Here is a 16,897-nt window from a genome sequence, read left to right on the forward strand (position 1 = left end):
GCAGCCACGGAACCTTCCAGACCCTTTCCAAACATGTGCCCACATGGGCCTGGACACAGGAAGTGAAGCCACTGGGTCACGACCCCTCATGGTGCCAGGCTTACGGCTATTGGACAGGCTGCCATAATGGAAGGAGAGGGGATAAAACCCAGCGGGGCCTGAGGGCTGGGCCTCTGCAGGACTAGCATTGCTTTTGATAAGAGCCCGTGATGTCCCACAGTCCTGTTTGGGGAAAGATGCCAGGCAGCCCTTGTGTACCTGGCCTTGGGTGCTGGACCCACGCTGTGTGTTGGCTGCCTGTGGCCACCATCCAAAAGATGAGCAGACTCTAACACCTCCTCTTATGCCAGGGATGCGAGGCAGCTTGTATAGTATATTCAGCTCAGCACCTGGCATACTGGAAGGATTTAACGAATGTTAATGTTACTATTCCTTCTTGGCATGTTTTATGTTTTAAAGTGTGTGTGTGAGAGAGAGAGGGGTCCAAGCTGTAGGTGTGGGCCTCTGAGGACAGCCTGGATGGATTCACAGAGCATGGGGGCCTCTCCAGGGCTGTGTCCTGTGAGAAGAGCCTTGGGGCAAGCTGCACCCCACCTCATGCCCAGAGCTGCAGAATAGCTTAGCAAACATTGATGTTTGAATCTGCGTGCTTTGTTGTAGACTTTGTCAGCCCCATTCCTATGTGACCTTCTGTGGGTTTAAGTTTTAAGCAAGGGGTCTTGGTAAGAGAATTGGTTCCTAAGTAAGGATCTGTATCCATTAGAAATGCTTTGGGCTTCAGGAAATGAAAGACCTGACTAACCATGGCCTTAAGTGATGAGTGCTCGCTTCCACAACCAGCACAGGGAGGTGTGTGGGTCCAGGGCTGACTCAGCCTGTCAGTGACGTCATCAGGGCTGAATTCACTCTGCCTCTCTTCACTGCCATCCATAATATGCTAACAGCCTTTTCTCTTCAGCCTTGTCTCCTCATGGTTCGGGATAGCTGCTACAGTGCCGGTTATCACACCCTTATACAGCTATGTACACAAAGTTGGCAGGGCACTGACCTCCCCCAGAGGGCCCTCCTCCTGCTAAAAACAGGCTTCCCTTCACCTGCCATTGGCCAGAACTGGGCCACAAGCCCAACTATTAACCAAATCACCAGCAAAAACGGGACAGGATAACTGGGCTTGGCTTAGCTCAATCATGGGATGTCCCCTCAGCCTGGTGAGGGGCAGTCTCCCAACAAAATGTGGGCTATCAAAACTGAGGAAGAAGGAGCAAATAGCTGTGTCGTCTCCTTATTGGAATTCAGAGCATCTCCACCCCCGAGCTCACATGGAAAACTGCCAGCAAAAGAGGGTGAGGTTGTTGAAGAGTGGATCCATGGCTTTTATTTGAGTATCTGCCCTTTCTTTTTTGGTCCGAATATCCAGGGAATCAAAATGGCCTTTTCTGCATGAATACGTGCTATTGTGCAAAGAAGGAAGGGCCGGCATACCACTGTCCACATGCAAGGTCAGAGCAGGGTCTCTGCTTCCTGGGGATTCATGGGCACGGGTACTGTGTTTACACCCAACCTCGTGCCACCACGAAGGGGTGAGTGAATGGCCCACTCCTCCAAAGAGTGTTGGGAAGAGACCCTCGCCCAGGCTGTCCATACTCACAGGAATGGTGACATTGAATCTATCTTTTATACATAGGGACCCTTCCTCCCTCTAGCAACTTCCAGGCTGTGGACACATGCCCAACAGACACCTCTAACTAACTGGTGTCACCTCTAACTGGTGCCTTGACTAACAATGAAAATTTGCACCACTGGCCCATTTACTCCTTTAGCATAAACTCCTAGAGGTAGAGTGATCGGATCTTTTAGACAATAATGCCAGCTGCCCATCACCCTCTAGACAGGCTCTTCCAGCCTGTGTCTTACCCACTCTCCTGGTTAACACCTCCCTCTTCCCCTGACCTGGATCAGGGGTACAAAGGGAGGTGCCTCATCTGCCCTCTGCCCCTCACCCCCAGGCTGCATTTGTTTAGAAGGAGTGTTGGGACTCCACTGTCTTAATTTTCCAACTGGTTTTAACTGCGGTAGTTTGAAATGATGGGTCATCCTGGACTCAGGGTTAGGGGGCAAAAGGAGACCCTTGGTGTGGGTGAGAAACACCCTCTCCGCAGGTCCCCCCTCCCCAACTCTGCACAGCTCCTCTCCCACCCAACTGCTCCCCATCCCCCTCCCTGTGCAGGCGGAACAGATCCTGGCGGAGTTCCAGCTGCAGGAGGAGGACTTGAAGAAGGTGATGAGGCGGATGCAGAAGGAGATGGACCGAGGCCTGAGGCTGGAGACCCACGAGGAGGCCAGTGTGAAGATGCTGCCCACCTACGTGCGCTCCACCCCAGAGGGCTCAGGTACTGTGGTCAGGACGGGGCTGGGGTGGAACCCACAGGGGAGCCAGCAGGTCCTCAGCCATAGGCAGCTGTCCCCTGGCTCCGGCAGGGAGAAGTGCCCTAGGCCCTTCCTAATAGCCCTGACTGTCCCTAGCAGCCTCAGTGTGCTGGGCCCCAGACACTGGCCTGTTCTTACTCTTGGCTCCATTGGCCCAACCCTGGGGCCTTCAGGCTCATTCTGACCTCAGAGAAACTGGCTTTTTTCATTTCACAAGGAGAAAAATGGTTTCCTATAGTCATTTGGGGGACTCTCAGCCCAATCCTGAGTCTGGACCATTTTCCTAGATCTTCGGGTGGGCTCTGGGCTTGCGGGGACTTCAGTCCAAGGCAAGGAATTCCTGCTGACTCACCCAGTTCATCTTTGACCCTTTCCACAGTTTACTCTGGGGTCCGGTACCAGGGGCCCCTCTGGTGCCCCCACCATGCCTTTACCTCCTCTTCTCCAGTCTCAGGGGTCCTGCCAGGCGGTGCCCATGAGACTGATGTACTTCTCTCTGTGGCTGCAGAAGTTGGGGACTTCCTCTCCCTGGACCTGGGTGGCACCAACTTCCGGGTGATGCTGGTGAAGGTGGGAGAAGGCGAGGCGGGACAGTGGAGTGTGAAAACCAAGCACCAGATGTACTCCATCCCTGAGGATGCCATGACGGGCACTGCTGAGATGGTGAGCACCCTGGGCTAGGGAATAAGGGGATCAGGGGCGGGTGGTGCAATGACCAAGGTCAAGGCCATCCAGGATCTTGGAGCTTGGTTAGTCCTGGTGTTAGGGCCTACCTGTTCATCAAGGGCAGGTGGCTGGGGGCCCAACTTCAGGGGGCCCTGCTACAGGAAAGGGAAGCAGCTGAGAGGCCTAGGTGGATGGCCGTGGGGCATGGCCCCAGAAAGTCGCACCCCTGCCCAGTTTCCCAGAAGAATCAGAAACATGGTAGGACAGTCAAGAGAACACTCTGGTCCAACAGGCTCACAGTCCATGCACGCATTCTACTTCCTCCCCACGTGGCGTTCCCTCATCCTCCACCAACACAGATGCCAGGTGGCGTGACTGCAATGATAATATCTGCCCATGGGGAGAACTCAAGAAGGACCACAGAAGTAGAATGAGCCCTAGGGGACATGGATGGAGCCAGAGCCAATTTCCTTGAGGCACAGGGTTTTAAGAGCCAATTTCCTTGAGGGACAGGCCCATGGCAGCCTCGTCCTTGCCATACCCTGGAATGCTGCAGGACGGGGCTTGCACCAAGGAAGCAGGATGGGTTGCTGCCTCCCTGGGCCTGGAACCCACTGGGAAGCTTAATCGACCAGCAGGCACTCAGTAATGCCCAGCTCTGTGGACAGGCCTATGTGAGTGGGGTGGTGGCCAGTCCTCACAGGTCCAGGGGTTGGGTGGCCAGGACACTTGGAGGCAGCAAAGAACATTTTGGGTTTTGAAGCCAGAAACCATAGTTACAGCCAGGGATACACTTCTGTCCAAAGTCTGAGGCTAGATGCTGCTGGGTCCAGCTGGGAGGGCCAGACTGGCAGAGCACAGCTGGGCTGGGGACCAGCCCCATTGTCCTGGCATTGCCTGTCCTGAGGACTGCTGTCTGTGGGACTCTGGCATGGGGGTTGCGCACAGGGCTTGCTTGAGTCCCGACAAGCAGTGGTGATCAGGAGCAGGGGACTGAGGGCAGGTCCAGAGGCCATGCTTTCAGGCACCTACAGTTCAACAAGGGCTGAGGAGCATCCTGGCATGAGGCTTGCCCTCTGCAGCCGATGGCCACCTTGGTGTTGTCTTCCAGCTCTTTGACTACATCTCTGAGTGCATCTCTGACTTCCTGGATAAACATCAGATGAAGCATAAGAAGCTGCCCTTGGGCTTCACTTTCTCCTTTCCCGTGAGGCATGAAGACATCGACAAGGTGGGGCTAGGTGTGAGGTTGGCAGGGGAGGAGATGGATGGATGGGTGGACAGGCACCCCAGAAAAAAGGGCCCATGAACTCTGCCCTGGGCTGCTTTCAAATGCAGCACCCCATGTTGGGAAAGAGCCTTGGATTCAAACAAGCTCCATCACTTAACTCCTGTGAGACTCTGGGAAATAGTCATAATATTAGCTGATTCTTACTATTTGACTCAAGCCTTCTCGCAACCCTATGAGGTATGTATAACACCCCCATTACAGAGTAGGAAACTGAGGCATAGCAACTTGCCCACAGTGGGAAGTGGCAGCTCTGGGGCTCAAACTCAGGCAGCCAGGCTCCAACACACCAGCATGTCATCACTACACTATACCTTCTGTTGGGGAGGCGGCAATGTCCCAGGGCTGCAGCTCTACCCTGCCTTCTGGCAGGTAAGTTAGCCTGCCAGTTATACATGCCTCCACACACACGCACATATATGTAAACGACACACACATAGACACATGTAAATTATGTGTATATATGTGCATAAGTTATACATGTGAATAACTTGTGTGCACATAAATTATATATGCATGCACTGCATGTGTTTAAATTACACACATGTATGCACTCATGCTGATTATACATATATAAACACATAAGTTGTACATGCATATTTTTATACATAAATATATTACACATACATATATACACACACAGGTCAGTTATATATTTGTATATATCTACACATGTCAATTATACATTCATATATACATGTAAATTATACACATCAAGTATATATACATATACACATGTAAATTACACCTGCATATTTACACATGTCAATCATACCTACATGTGTATATGCATGTGATCATATATACATATACACACATTCACAGGTAAATGATACATACTCATTTACACATATTAATTATACAAATATATATACATGTGTGTGTGAATTATACATACATACATACACACAATTATACACAACACACGAGACCTCTGGGTCAGAGAGAAAGCCAAAGTCAGTACTCCTGGCAGAAGCAGCTGTGGGAGCAACATCTTATGTTGGTTTTCCCATCCCCAGTCCCCACTGGACACTGGGGGCCAGATGGGACCTTCACACACAGGAGCTGCACACAGGGGAAGAGCCCTGGTCTTACATTGGCTGCTCCCCTCCGGACCGCCTTCTCACTCAGGGATGATGACTCTAGGCTTAACTATATAGGCATTCTTAAATTGGCTGGAACCCAGCTCTGCAGAAATATGAGATATGGATAGAGAATTGTCTCCAACACTTTTCAAAGTTATATGACTGCTTTGAGCCTCAGTTTGCTCAGCTTTAAAGTGGGTGCACCTTGTACTTCCCTGGCGACCCAGTGGTTAAGATTCCATGCTTCCAATGCATGAGGCATAGGTTTGATCCCTGGTCAGGGAATTAAGAACTCGCATGCTGAGCCACATGGCCAAAAATTTAAAATAAATAAATAAAGTGGGTGCACATCCCTGTGGTCCAAGTTAGCTCCCATACCCTCACATCTAACCCTAGCATCCAGCAGTCACTGAGACCCTCCTCTCCCCCCAGGGCATCCTTCTCAACTGGACCAAGGGTTTCAAGGCCTCGGGAGCAGAAGGCAACAACATCGTGGGGCTCCTGCGAGATGCCATCAAACGGAGAGGTGTAAGTGGCATCTGCACCTGCCCCTGTGACTGCCCTGGACCCTTCTCCCCTCACCTTAGGCCAGGATGCTAGCGAGGGCCTGCTGGGTGTCCCCTCAGGAAGGGGTCTCTGCCTCCTGTTCCTGGTTGGAACGGCTTGGAGCCCACTAAGCTGAGACCCCCACCCCCATCCAACCCCATCACCACTGTCTCTCCACCTCTTGGCAGGACTTTGAGATGGACGTGGTGGCGATGGTGAATGACACTGTGGCCACGATGATCTCCTGCTACTATGAAGACCGCCGGTGTGAGGTTGGCATGATTGTGGGTAAGGATGCACGCGCTGCCCGACCCAGGGGCCCCAGCCACCCAAAGACAGAGCTGAGGCTTCTCATCTACAGCAGGCTGCACAGGGCCTCTGTGCCAGTCACAGCCACCCGAGCTGCTGGAGCCCAGGGTGGTCTTGTGAGCAGCAGGGGTGTCCCAAATGCATGTGCTATTTATTGGTAGGAAGCATTTCAACACTCGCAAGTCACTGCCTCAGATGGCACACCAGCTGCATGTCCACCTGGCCCGTCAGGATTTGATTAAATCACCTCATCTGGTAAATTGACCAATGTGGACAGATTTGTCCAAGTGGAAGAGGATAAACCCAAGTGGCGTCATCCCTTCCTGGACAGTCTTACCACACCCCAGGGCAGCCGGCCACCCTGCTGGAAATGAAGGCAGGTACCAGGAAAGGGGACAATGTGGGCCCCAGTGGGCCCTTCCCACCAACCGTGGGCCTTTCCCAGAAGTTCCCGAGGCCTTTACAATGTTTACTGCAACGCTTGAACACACAGGCATGTGGGTATTTCCCTGGACTCTCTGGGCCCTGGTTACCCAGAAAGGCAGCGTTAAGTTTATTTGCTTCTACGGCCCCTTCAGAGTCAGCCCTGAGGGGTCTGCATTCATGTTCTTACCATCCCTCTGCAACTGTATGAACACGTCCTAAGGGGCAGCCTGGTCGACTCTGCCTCTCCTCTAGTTTCTCACATCTCTTCCTTCCACCTTCGCCTTCCAGCTGAAAGTTAAGTCCACCCCTGAACAGAAGCTCCAGGGGCCCTGGCTCTCTCCTCCCTGAGAGGAGAGAGAACCGCCTGGGTCAGTTCCCCAGCCCACCTCCACCTGGGCTCTGTGGCCGATGGCCTCTGCCCCTGGAGCAGAGATGGTAGAGTGGCCCATGATCACATTTGCCCTGCAACACTCTAGGTGTCTCTGCTCTGTGGTTAAACACGTTTATGATAATTACCAAGAGTTAAAAGTTGGGAGGAATCATGTCAAAGGCTGGATTTCTGTACTTTTTTCCCTCATACCAGGCAGCTCCACTGCTGGTATGAGGTTGGCATGACTGAGTGGCTGTCCCTCACAGCTTGAGGGGTGTGCAGTCACGTTCAGATTGATGCTCTGCTGTCACCATTTTGAAACTCAATTTATGAACAAAGGACTCCATGTTTTCACTTTGCATGGGGCCCTGCAGATTATAAATTCCATAGCCAGGCCCACCTGCAGTGGCCCGTGTGCTGCTCCCAAGGACCCACACTCTGCCTCAGTCACCACTGGGTACGTGCGTGCGTGCTCAGTTGCTCAGTCGTGTCCAACTCTTAGTGACCCTGTGGACTGTAGCCCGCCAGGCGCCTCTGTCCATGGAATTCTCCAGGCAAGAATACTAGAGTGGGTTGCCATTTCCTCTTTCAGCAGATCCTCCCAACCCAGGGATTGGACCCATGCCTCCTGCATCTCCTGCATTGGCAGATGGATTCTTTACCACTGAGTCACCTGGGAAGCCCTACCTCTGGGTGCCCCCCCCCCAAAAAAAAGAACAGGGGCTGAGACAGAGAAGCTCAAATAAATGTTTAGAAAGTGCCAGAAAACAAGAGAGATGCACAGACAAGACAAAATCATAACATTCCACTCACATCTGTAATTGGCAAAGCACTTTAACATACATTCTTTCCCTCACTTCTCTCAACTCCAGGTAACAGGAGGAGTAGGTGTTACCAATCCCTTTTGGGGAAGAGGAACCACCCAGGGAGGTGGGCTTATCAACCTGAGGTCACACAGCAAACCCTGACCTCCCAGCTCCTGGGAGAGAGCTGGTTTTCCTTTGCTGCAGGGGGATGGAGGGAGTGGTGAGGATGGAGGGCTCAAAGAAGCTGGGAAGACAGAGCCACATAGGGCTTCCTGCAGGGGTGATGCACCCAGGACAACTGGCATCCCAGGTGGGGTCTGATGATGCCACTTCCCATAGGCACGGGCTGCAACGCTTGCTACATGGAGGAGATGCAGAACGTGGAGCTGGTGGAAGGGGACGAGGGCCGCATGTGTGTCAACACCGAGTGGGGCGCCTTCGGGGACTCAGGCGAGCTGGACGAGTTCCTGCTGGAGTACGACCGCGTGGTGGATGAGAACTCCCTGAACCCCGGGCAGCAGCTGTAAGGACCGCCCCTCCCCCGACCGCGCGGCAGATGGGGCCTGCCAGCAGATAATGGGCTTGTTTTTAAACAGCTCTGGGGAAAAGCAAACTGACAATCTCTTCATAAGCCTTCAGCTCAGACACGAGTGCCCCTCTGTGAACTGGAAATAGTGAGAAATGCCAAGATTAGTCTTTAAAAAGAGGGTCTATGGACAGATGAGCAGGGACCTCCCCCGTTCCAGCAGGTGACCACTGGCACAGGAAGACTCTGAGAAGCCCCCAGCAACGCTGACTGGGCTTAATCCAGAGGTCCCCAAAGTCCGGCTCTAAACAACTTGCCAGAATGAACTGGAGTAATCTGGAGGATATTACGGTTCACAGAGCTTGTCCTGAGTCAGGGCTTTCCTTTATCAACTGCCTACTCTGCACCAGGCACCTGAGCTTCTTCTCTGGCTCTCCTAAACCTCGGCGAGGTCAGTAGTATTCAGTGAAAGAGGAGAACACTGGAGGCCTACAGACTCTAGGGCTGACGTGCCAACTCAGTGGATCCAGGAGCACAGGGACCCTAGGAGCCCTAGCAAGTGGGCAAAGGCCTGCTCCAGGCTGGCCACTAGCCACTCTGAGCCTGAGCTTCCCCAAATGTCTCTGGGTGATGAGAAGAGCTCCTATCACATACATGCGGGGAAATTGAAGTGGGCTCAGCTCAGGGTCCTTCTGGAGGAAGGTGTTAGAGGGACTGAACGGTGGCCCCACCATGGAGCATTCTCCCAAGGCCCCAAAGCACAGGTGGATTGATGCCAGAATGGGCTTGAACCCAGAGTCACAGCGTCCCACATGGCCTCCTTTTGGCTGTGATGGGGGCGGTGGCCGACCTCCGTCCGCTCGTGGGGACCTCCCTGCGGGGAATGACCTGGCTGTTCTCTGCCCAGGTACGAGAAGCTCATCGGTGGCAAGTACATGGGCGAACTGGTGCGGCTTGTGCTGCTGAAGCTTGTGGACGAGAATTTGCTCTTCCACGGAGAGGCCTCAGAGCAGCTGCGCACGCGCGGCGCCTTCGAGACACGCTTCGTGTCGCAGGTGGAGAGGTGCGTGGGGCTCTCAGGGGCTAGTGGTAAGGTACGGGTGGCGGTGTGCACCCAGAATTTCCAGGACCCAAACGTGGAAGTCATGGGCGGGCGGGGCTCCAAGTGCGGGCCGGGCCCGGGCGGAGCTCAGGGGGGCAGAGGGCGGGGCCGGGACCCGAGTCGGGGTCCCAGGGTAGCAGTGAGGTCCTGGGACGCGTGCGGGGAGCCGGGCTCAGAGGGCAAGGCGCAGGGCGCAGGGGCTCAGGACCGGCTAAGGTCCCGGGTTGGGGCACCGGGGGTGGGTATGCCTTCCGGCTCCAAGGGAACTCCCTGCGGGACAGTCGACGGAAACCAAGCCTCCCTTCTGTGGCTCCCCGACACGCCGTGGACCTAGGCTCATTTCATCCACACAACAGCCCAGAGGCGCGGCAGTTATCGTCCACGTTAGGGTGGAGACCCTGGACTTAGAGAGACGAGTAATGACCAAATTACTGCTGGTCCCTGGCGAAGTCAGACCCGCTCCCCTCGGGACTCGGTAGACCCAAGCTCTCTGCCTGGGAGAGGTGGGCAGGGGGAGGGGCAGAGGCCGCCGCGGTGGAAATCTGTCTGGTCCCAGGCCAAGAGACCCTCCCTCAGTGCCCTCCCATCCCCTCCCTGCAGCGATTCCGGTGACCGCAAGCAGATCTACAATATCCTGAGCACACTAGGGCTGCGGCCCTCGGCCACTGACTGTGACATCGTGCGCCGAGCCTGCGAGAGCGTGTCGACGCGCGCCGCGCACATGTGCGCCGCGGGACTGGCGGGCGTCATCAACCGGATGCGCGAGAGCCGCAGCGAGGACGTGATGCGCATCACCGTGGGTGTGGACGGCTCCGTGTACAAGCTGCACCCCAGGTGAGCCCGCGCGGCCTTCTGCCGGTCCAGCCCTGGTCCAGCCTGCGCCTTGTGAGTTTGCATCCTTAGGGCAGAACCCGGGCGTTGGTCTCCATCTATGATACGCAGGCTGAGACGGAAACTCTCCGAGGTCCCAAGAATTCTTAAACTCTCCGTACTCCCTTGGCCCCCAGACACAGGAGGAGGGTTCCCTTGTTTTACCCCCTGTGCTGCATTCAGCGCGGTAGCAGCAGCCAAGCTTCCCCTCTACGCAGCTTCAAGGAGCGGTTCCACACCATCGTGCGCAGGCTGACACCCAGCTGTGAAATCACCTTCATTGAGTCCGAGGAGGGCAGCGGTCGGGGCGCGGCCTTGATCTCCGCAGTGGCCTGCAAGAAGGCTTGCATGCTGGGCCAGTAAGAAGAAAGGCTGCAAGGCAGGAAGGAAGCTGTGGCCGGCTACTGGACCTGGGCGCCAGGGGACACTCTCCTTACAAGTCTCCCCGACCTGGCCCAATTGAGAGGCTTCTCCTTGTGAGGACCTTGGATGCCTTCCATCCCGGCTGTCACCCCCAGAAGATGGGGGAAAGCCTCTGGAGAGGTTGCGGAGGGTCCAGGCAGGCCTCTTCTCTCAGGGTCAGTTGGTGAGATAGCCCTAGGGCCCTGACTGGGTTGGGAGCAGAAATGAACAGGAATGGAGAACCCTCAAAGTACCTCGCCTTTCTTGCTGGAATCAAGGACCCAGAAGGGAGTTATTCACTCAGGATTTTGTTGCATTTCTGCACTGCTTGTCTCGGAGCTTTCAGCCTGGCTCAGCCTTGGCTCTGAGAAGGGGGTGCCCTCTGGATCCTACCACAGCCTGGTTTCCCCATGAGCTCAGCCTGTGTGGGGAGGCAGCCCTCATCACCTGGCCAGACCTAGACCTGGATTCCACAGGGGCCCTGGGGAGCTGCTGATCACTCAGGCCCAGGAAATGGAAGGGGCAAGCTCCACAGTGGAGGCTGTGGTTACCCTGAGGCCTGGAGATGGCAGCCTTTTCCCTCCTATCCTGCCATCCCTGAGTGGTCTGTGGTTCTGGGATGGACCCTCACAGGAGATGCAGGAGACAGAGTCCCCAAAGTCTCTGCCCAGAGGGGCCCAGGAAAAGGAGGAGTTCCCCCACCCACAGACAGGCCTGGGAGCATCTCTGAGATCGAGTCCCTGGCTCCCATGGCCCTGGGCACTCAAAAAGCCCAGCAGCACTCAGCACACATCCCAAGGGACAAGCTAGGCCTCTTTCTTCTCAGCAGACTTCCATGTACCACACCAACATATCCATGCCCAACCTGGAACTGTGTGGTTTTGTTTTGTTTTGTTTTTTAATTAAAAGTTTTAAAAGTTTAGAACATGACCTTGTCCGCTGTTCTTTGACCTCTGTGTATGAGACTGTGGGACAGCACACATACAGATGTGATCCTGTGCACACAGACATTCTGCAGGCCAAGGTGTGTCTTGAAATTTGCCATCCTCTCTGGTGAGCCATGCTGGGGAGTATGAAGAGTAACACACAAGGCTGCAGGAACAGGAATGGCTTGGGGGCAGTGTGGGGGGTGTGGTTAGGGGTCCTGGACTTGACCAGGCCTCTGCCCACCGGCCTGTGGGATTCAGGGTGTAGTTCCACATGTCTGTAATCACTCAGCAGCTCTGAGGTCTCTGAGAACTTCAGGTGCAATCCTGGAGGGAGTGGGGCTACTCTAAGAAGGGGGACAGGGCTGATCTCTGGGGACTGGTCCTGCTGCAGATTGGTCTCAGCAGGGAGTCCCTGGAGCCACTTAGGTTGTGACAGTGATGGAAGGGGTTGGAGACAGAATTACAAGAAGTCACATGGGGACTTCCCTGGTGGTTCAGTGGCTAAGACTCCGCACTCCCAATGAAGGGGGCCTGGGTTCCATCCCTGGTCTGGGAACTAGATCCCACATGCCACAACTAAGAGTTTTCATGCTGCAACTAAAGATCCTGCGGGCTGCAGTTAAGGCCCAGTGCAACCAAATAAATATATTTTTTAAAAGAAGTCACATGATTTCTGTGATCCTTTCAAGCTTGCTCCTAAAAGAAATGCCTATTTCACATTAGCCAAGCCTCAGGGCTAAGATCTTCTTACACACAAACCCAGTTACATATGAACATGTAAGATTTTAACATACACTCACTTTTTTTTCCAGGTTTTTGGATGCTGTTATCTTTTTTAATTTAATTTTTATTTTATGTTGGAGTAGTCGGACATGACTGAAGAGACTTAACACATTGTTGATTTACAGTGTTGTGTTAGTTTTAGGTATACAGCAAAGTGGTTCAGTTATACCTATACCCATTCTTTTTCAGATTATTTTCCCCTCTCAGTTATTACAGAATACTGAGTAGAGTTCCCTTTGTTATACAGTAGGTCTTTGTTGATTATCTATTTTATACATAGTAGGGCTTCCCCTGTGGCTCAGTGGTTAAAAAAATTCACCTGCGATGCACGAGACATGGGTTCAATCCCTAGGTCAGGAAGATCTGCTGGAGGAGGGCATGGCAACCCACTGCAGTACTCTTGTCTGGAGAATCCCATGGACAGAGGGGCCTGGTGGGCTACAGTCCATAGGATCGCACAGTCGGGCATGTCTGAAGTAACTGAGCACACATGCGTAGTGTGTATTACATTCACTTTTCAATGAGAGAAACCAGCAAATCTGGAATGACTATGTTGTTTCATTCAGTACTTAACCCAAAGTTGTGATTTTGAGTTTTCATGTCCTCCTTGAGACGCTATCTCATTTTATGGTATGCCACATGTGGAATTACTTCTGATCTTTTTCTTTCTCTCAAGTCTAAATTATGCATTAGAAGTCTGTTCGAGTCTTTGATGATGTCATTATCAGTACTAATGTACTCACGTTCCAGCATTCACCTACAGTATTGGATCTCACATTATCATAAATTATTTTCTAGGTGTCCTTTATGTTATAATTCAGAGCCCTGTATTGATTGTTTAAAATTCTCCATGGAGGTAGGTTATAGGAATAGCCTATGAATTTCATTTTAGGAGAGTAAAAGAGGTGTTACAAGCTACTTGTTACACAAAAGGGACCTTGGGTCTGATGGACAAGAACCCTGCTCTCCTAGCTGGCCTCCCTGCATCCTCGCCTCAATGGGCAGAGGGACAGCCATGGGCCCTCTCCTGTTCTGGGTTCAGGGGAGCCTCCAACTGCTCATTCTTCCTGCTCTGGCAAGTCCCCAGCCCCCCAACCCCTTTCTGCCCTGGGCCCACAGGGAGCTGAGAGGCTGCTGCTCTGGCACAGGCCCCTCACTCTGTAGTGAAGCTCCACAAGAAGGGCTTGGGACCCACTTCCCTGGGGGTCACAGGGGATGCTCGGGTCCAGGCAGTGCTCCATGCTCCAACAGCATCACATGCAAGTTCTCGTCGGGGTCACCATTAGCTCAGGGCTGCCTTTTGCCCCTTGGTCAGAGGGGCGAGAGGCCAGGGCCAAGTGTCCTCACCTTGGGGAATCCCTGGTGGGGGGGCGGGTCTCGGGCCAGAGACCATCCTCAGAACCACTGACTCCCTTCCCAAGCCCAGCTGTCCCCGTGGCCTGGGCTGGAATTGCAGGAAGGACGTCTGGTAACAGGGGCCCCTCGTTCAGCCCTGGAGCGGCGAGAGCTGCGAGCCTGCTCTTCTCTCAGGAGGCGGTGCACTCAGCAGTGCCGGGACGGGTGGACACTGCATGTCACACGTCTGTCGGGGGCCTGAAGGTCGCTGGGAACGTGGCTGGAATCTGCTCGGGGGCCCTGTCTTCCCCCAGCCCAAGCAGAGCCTGCCAAGTTTGGGCCTATCCTCTCCTCCTGTCCTTATTTGGCGTTCCAGGTGATAAGGCTGAGACATAAAGGGGGCTGTGGGCCCCTCGAGGCAACCAGGCCGCTGCAGAGAGAGAGGATGGTGAGTGCCAGGTGGGGGACTCCAGGCTGGCGGACTCCCAGGTGCTGTCCTCTGGGCTGGGGGCATGGAGCTGGTACTTCTGTGCCTGTGCTGGGCCCAGAGAGGTGGTCTCCAGGGAGAGAAGCAGGAGCCTGCGCCCCGGTTCTCCTGGGAATGTTCTAGGGTTGTTGATGGCAGGGAGTCTTTGGGGAGCTGGGGAGAGGACCCATCCCCACCTGTGGTGTTGCAGGCCAGCAGGAAGGCAGGGACCCGGGGCAAGGCCGCGGCCACCAAGCAGGCCCAGCGAGGCTCTTCCAACGTCTTTTCCATGTTCGAGCAAGCCCAGATCCAGGAGTTCAAGGAAGTGAGTGCCCCACTCCCACTAGCCTGGGCCCCATCTGGGCACCATGCCCCCAGTACATCCCTTCTTCCCTGTAGATCAGGGGTCTTGGCCCCTGTCCTTGTTCCTCCCACCACCTAGGACCCCCTCACCTCCTGCCTTGCCTGGGGTGTGGGCTGCTCCCACTGGAGACTGTGGGCCCCCCCCCCCCCCACCTCACAGGCCTTCAGCTGCATCGACCAGAACCGTGATGGCATCATCTGCAAGTCGGACCTTAGAGAGACCTACTCCCAGCTCGGTGAGGGCACCCGTCTCCTGCCTGGCCCAGCCCCTCTCGCACTAGGAACCCGGCTCAGAGCTGCTGGCTGGCCCAGCTCAGACCCGCCTCAGAGCTGCTAGCTGGCTCTACTCCTGTCCTGGCTCACACCACCCACCCACCCCCAGACCACCTTCTTTCCACGTCACCTCCCCCACCCAGAGAGCATTCTCTATCCTTGGTGGCTGGAATGGGGGAGGGGCAGCCCAGCCCTACTCAGGGACACTCAAGGGCCCTGTGTCCATCTAACATCCCCACAGGGAAGGTGAATGTTCCAGAAGAGGAGCTGGACGCCATGCTGCAGGAAGGGAAGGGGCCCATCAACTTCACCGTCTTCCTCACACTGTTTGGGGAGAAGCTCAATGGTGAGCCCGGGGCAGGTCTGGAGTCCCTGGCTGAGGAGCAAGTGTGCACTCCACCTGGACCCTGCTTGGACCCAACCTGAATCCCACCCAGAGCCTGTCCAGACCCCATCTGGCCCTTGCCCACCCAGAAGATGTGGGACCCACCTCTGCATTCCATAAGCACTGATCACTCCAAGCCTCAGGACTGGGAAATATGCCTTCGCTTTCACTCCCAAATCCCCAATCCCAACCTCCTGGCCAAGCCTGCCATTTCAGAAACAGCCGATCCCAGCTTCTCTGAGCCCCAAGGAGCACTTTGTATTGGGTACCCTCCCCCCTCTCTGTGATATGGAAGGTTCCCTCCCGCACCCCGGGTTCTTCCTCGGTGGGGCTGGGAAGCTGGCGGTGTGGGTGCTCACCTGGCTCCCTTGGCCTCCCAGGGACAGACCCTGAAGAAGCCATCCTGAGCGCCTTCCGCCTCTTTGACCCCAGTGGCAAAGGCGTGGTGAACAAGGATGAGTAAGTGGGACAACGGAGTGGATGGTGGGGGGCACCGTGCCGGAAGCAGGGAGGGAGGTGGGTCCCCTTGTGAGGGTGGCCACCTGTCTTTTGGGGTCCTCTCTGCTTTTGGGGGGAGCTGACCATCTGGGCTGTGAGAGCCTCCATCCTCTCCCCGTGCAGCCAGCCCCACCAGGCTCTCCCCACTGTTCCCCACTTACTCCCTCAGGTTCAAGCAGCTTCTCCTGACCCAGGCAGACAAGTTCTCTCCAGCCGAGGTGAGGATTCTGGGCTCCTTCAACCATCCCTCCTGGGCCCCTTCACAGGGCTCCACCCCACAGGGTCTGGAGGGTGGGGGCCTCAGTGACCCACTACCCTTGTGGGCTTAGAGCCCAACTTACTGGAGGAGGTGCTGCCTCTGTTGAAATCTGGAGGGTGAAGGACGTGGAGTCAGAGGTGTGCGGGCTGGGCAAGCTCTGTGTGCAGAGGTCCAGGGGTGAGAGCACAGTGAACCTTAGCATCTGAAAGATTTCCAACACAGGAGGGAGGGTGGCTCTGTGAGCAGGGTGGGCCCTGTGGCCCACTGCACCCCTCACTCCTGCCCCAACCCTCCGCCCGAAAAGCTGAGGGGCAGTGCATGGCCCCAGAGGCAGGGCAAAGGTCACAGGCCTCTGTCAGATCACTCTGCCCAGCGCCTCCGCAGGTGGAGCAGATGTTCGCCCTGACGCCCATGGACCTGGCGGGGAACATCGACTACAAGTCCCTGTGCTACATCATCACCCACGGGGACGAGAAGGAGGAGTGAGCCCGAGGTGCCAGCGGCTGGGACTCAAGGCCAGGCCTGTGGGGACACCTCAATAAACACTATTTCCGAATTAGATCTCAGTGGTGGCCTGTCTGTGGCAGATGGGGTGGGGGCGCCGAGGTGAGCTGAGGGGCCAATGCAGAGATTGCTGTGACAACCAGCCTGGCCCTTGCCAATCCCCTGCATGCACCCCACACTGCCCTGTGACCTACGAACCCTGATGTGCCCAGGTTATAGATGAGGACACTGAGGCCTGCGAGGGTGGGCATGGCACCCAAGGCCACTCCTCTAGGAGAG

At 55.1% G+C, this 16,897-nt stretch overlaps 2 protein-coding genes across 3 annotated transcripts in view; both read left to right on the plus strand.

Annotated features, from left to right (window-relative positions):
* GCK (glucokinase) overlaps positions 1-11,753 on the plus strand; it is a 36,442-nt gene extending 24,689 nt beyond the window's left edge. The window contains exons 2-10 of one of the 2 annotated variants that reach the window (XM_043872364.1): positions 2,228-2,390; positions 2,936-3,090; positions 4,205-4,324; positions 5,899-5,994; positions 6,201-6,300; positions 8,263-8,446; positions 9,357-9,512; positions 10,152-10,385; positions 10,640-11,753. In XM_043872364.1, coding sequence (XP_043728299.1) covers positions 2,228-2,390; positions 2,936-3,090; positions 4,205-4,324; positions 5,899-5,994; positions 6,201-6,300; positions 8,263-8,446; positions 9,357-9,512; positions 10,152-10,385; positions 10,640-10,784 — 1,353 coding nt within the window. In that variant the 3' untranslated portion in view covers positions 10,785-11,753. Of the gene's footprint in view, positions 1-2,227; positions 2,391-2,935; positions 3,091-4,204; positions 4,325-5,898; positions 5,995-6,200; positions 6,301-8,262; positions 8,447-9,356; positions 9,513-9,732; positions 10,027-10,151; positions 10,386-10,639 lie in introns of those variants that run through there. The other variant, XM_043872365.1, reaches the window with a different exon arrangement.
* A 2,389-nt stretch (positions 11,754-14,142) lies between these two features.
* MYL7 (myosin light chain 7) lies at positions 14,143-16,675 on the plus strand. The gene is made up of 7 exons (XM_043872368.1): positions 14,143-14,318; positions 14,548-14,661; positions 14,860-14,935; positions 15,214-15,318; positions 15,738-15,816; positions 16,025-16,073; positions 16,499-16,675. The coding sequence occupies exons 1-7, from the start codon at positions 14,316-14,318 to the stop codon at positions 16,598-16,600; spliced, it is 528 nt and encodes a 175-aa protein (XP_043728303.1). The 5' UTR covers positions 14,143-14,315; the 3' UTR covers positions 16,601-16,675.
* The last annotated feature ends 222 nt before the right edge of the window (positions 16,676-16,897 follow it).

The sequence above is a fragment of the Cervus elaphus genome, chromosome 18, assembly GCF_910594005.1.
Source record: "Cervus elaphus chromosome 18, mCerEla1.1, whole genome shotgun sequence".
In the NCBI taxonomy this organism is placed as follows: Eukaryota; Metazoa; Chordata; class Mammalia; order Artiodactyla; family Cervidae; genus Cervus; species Cervus elaphus.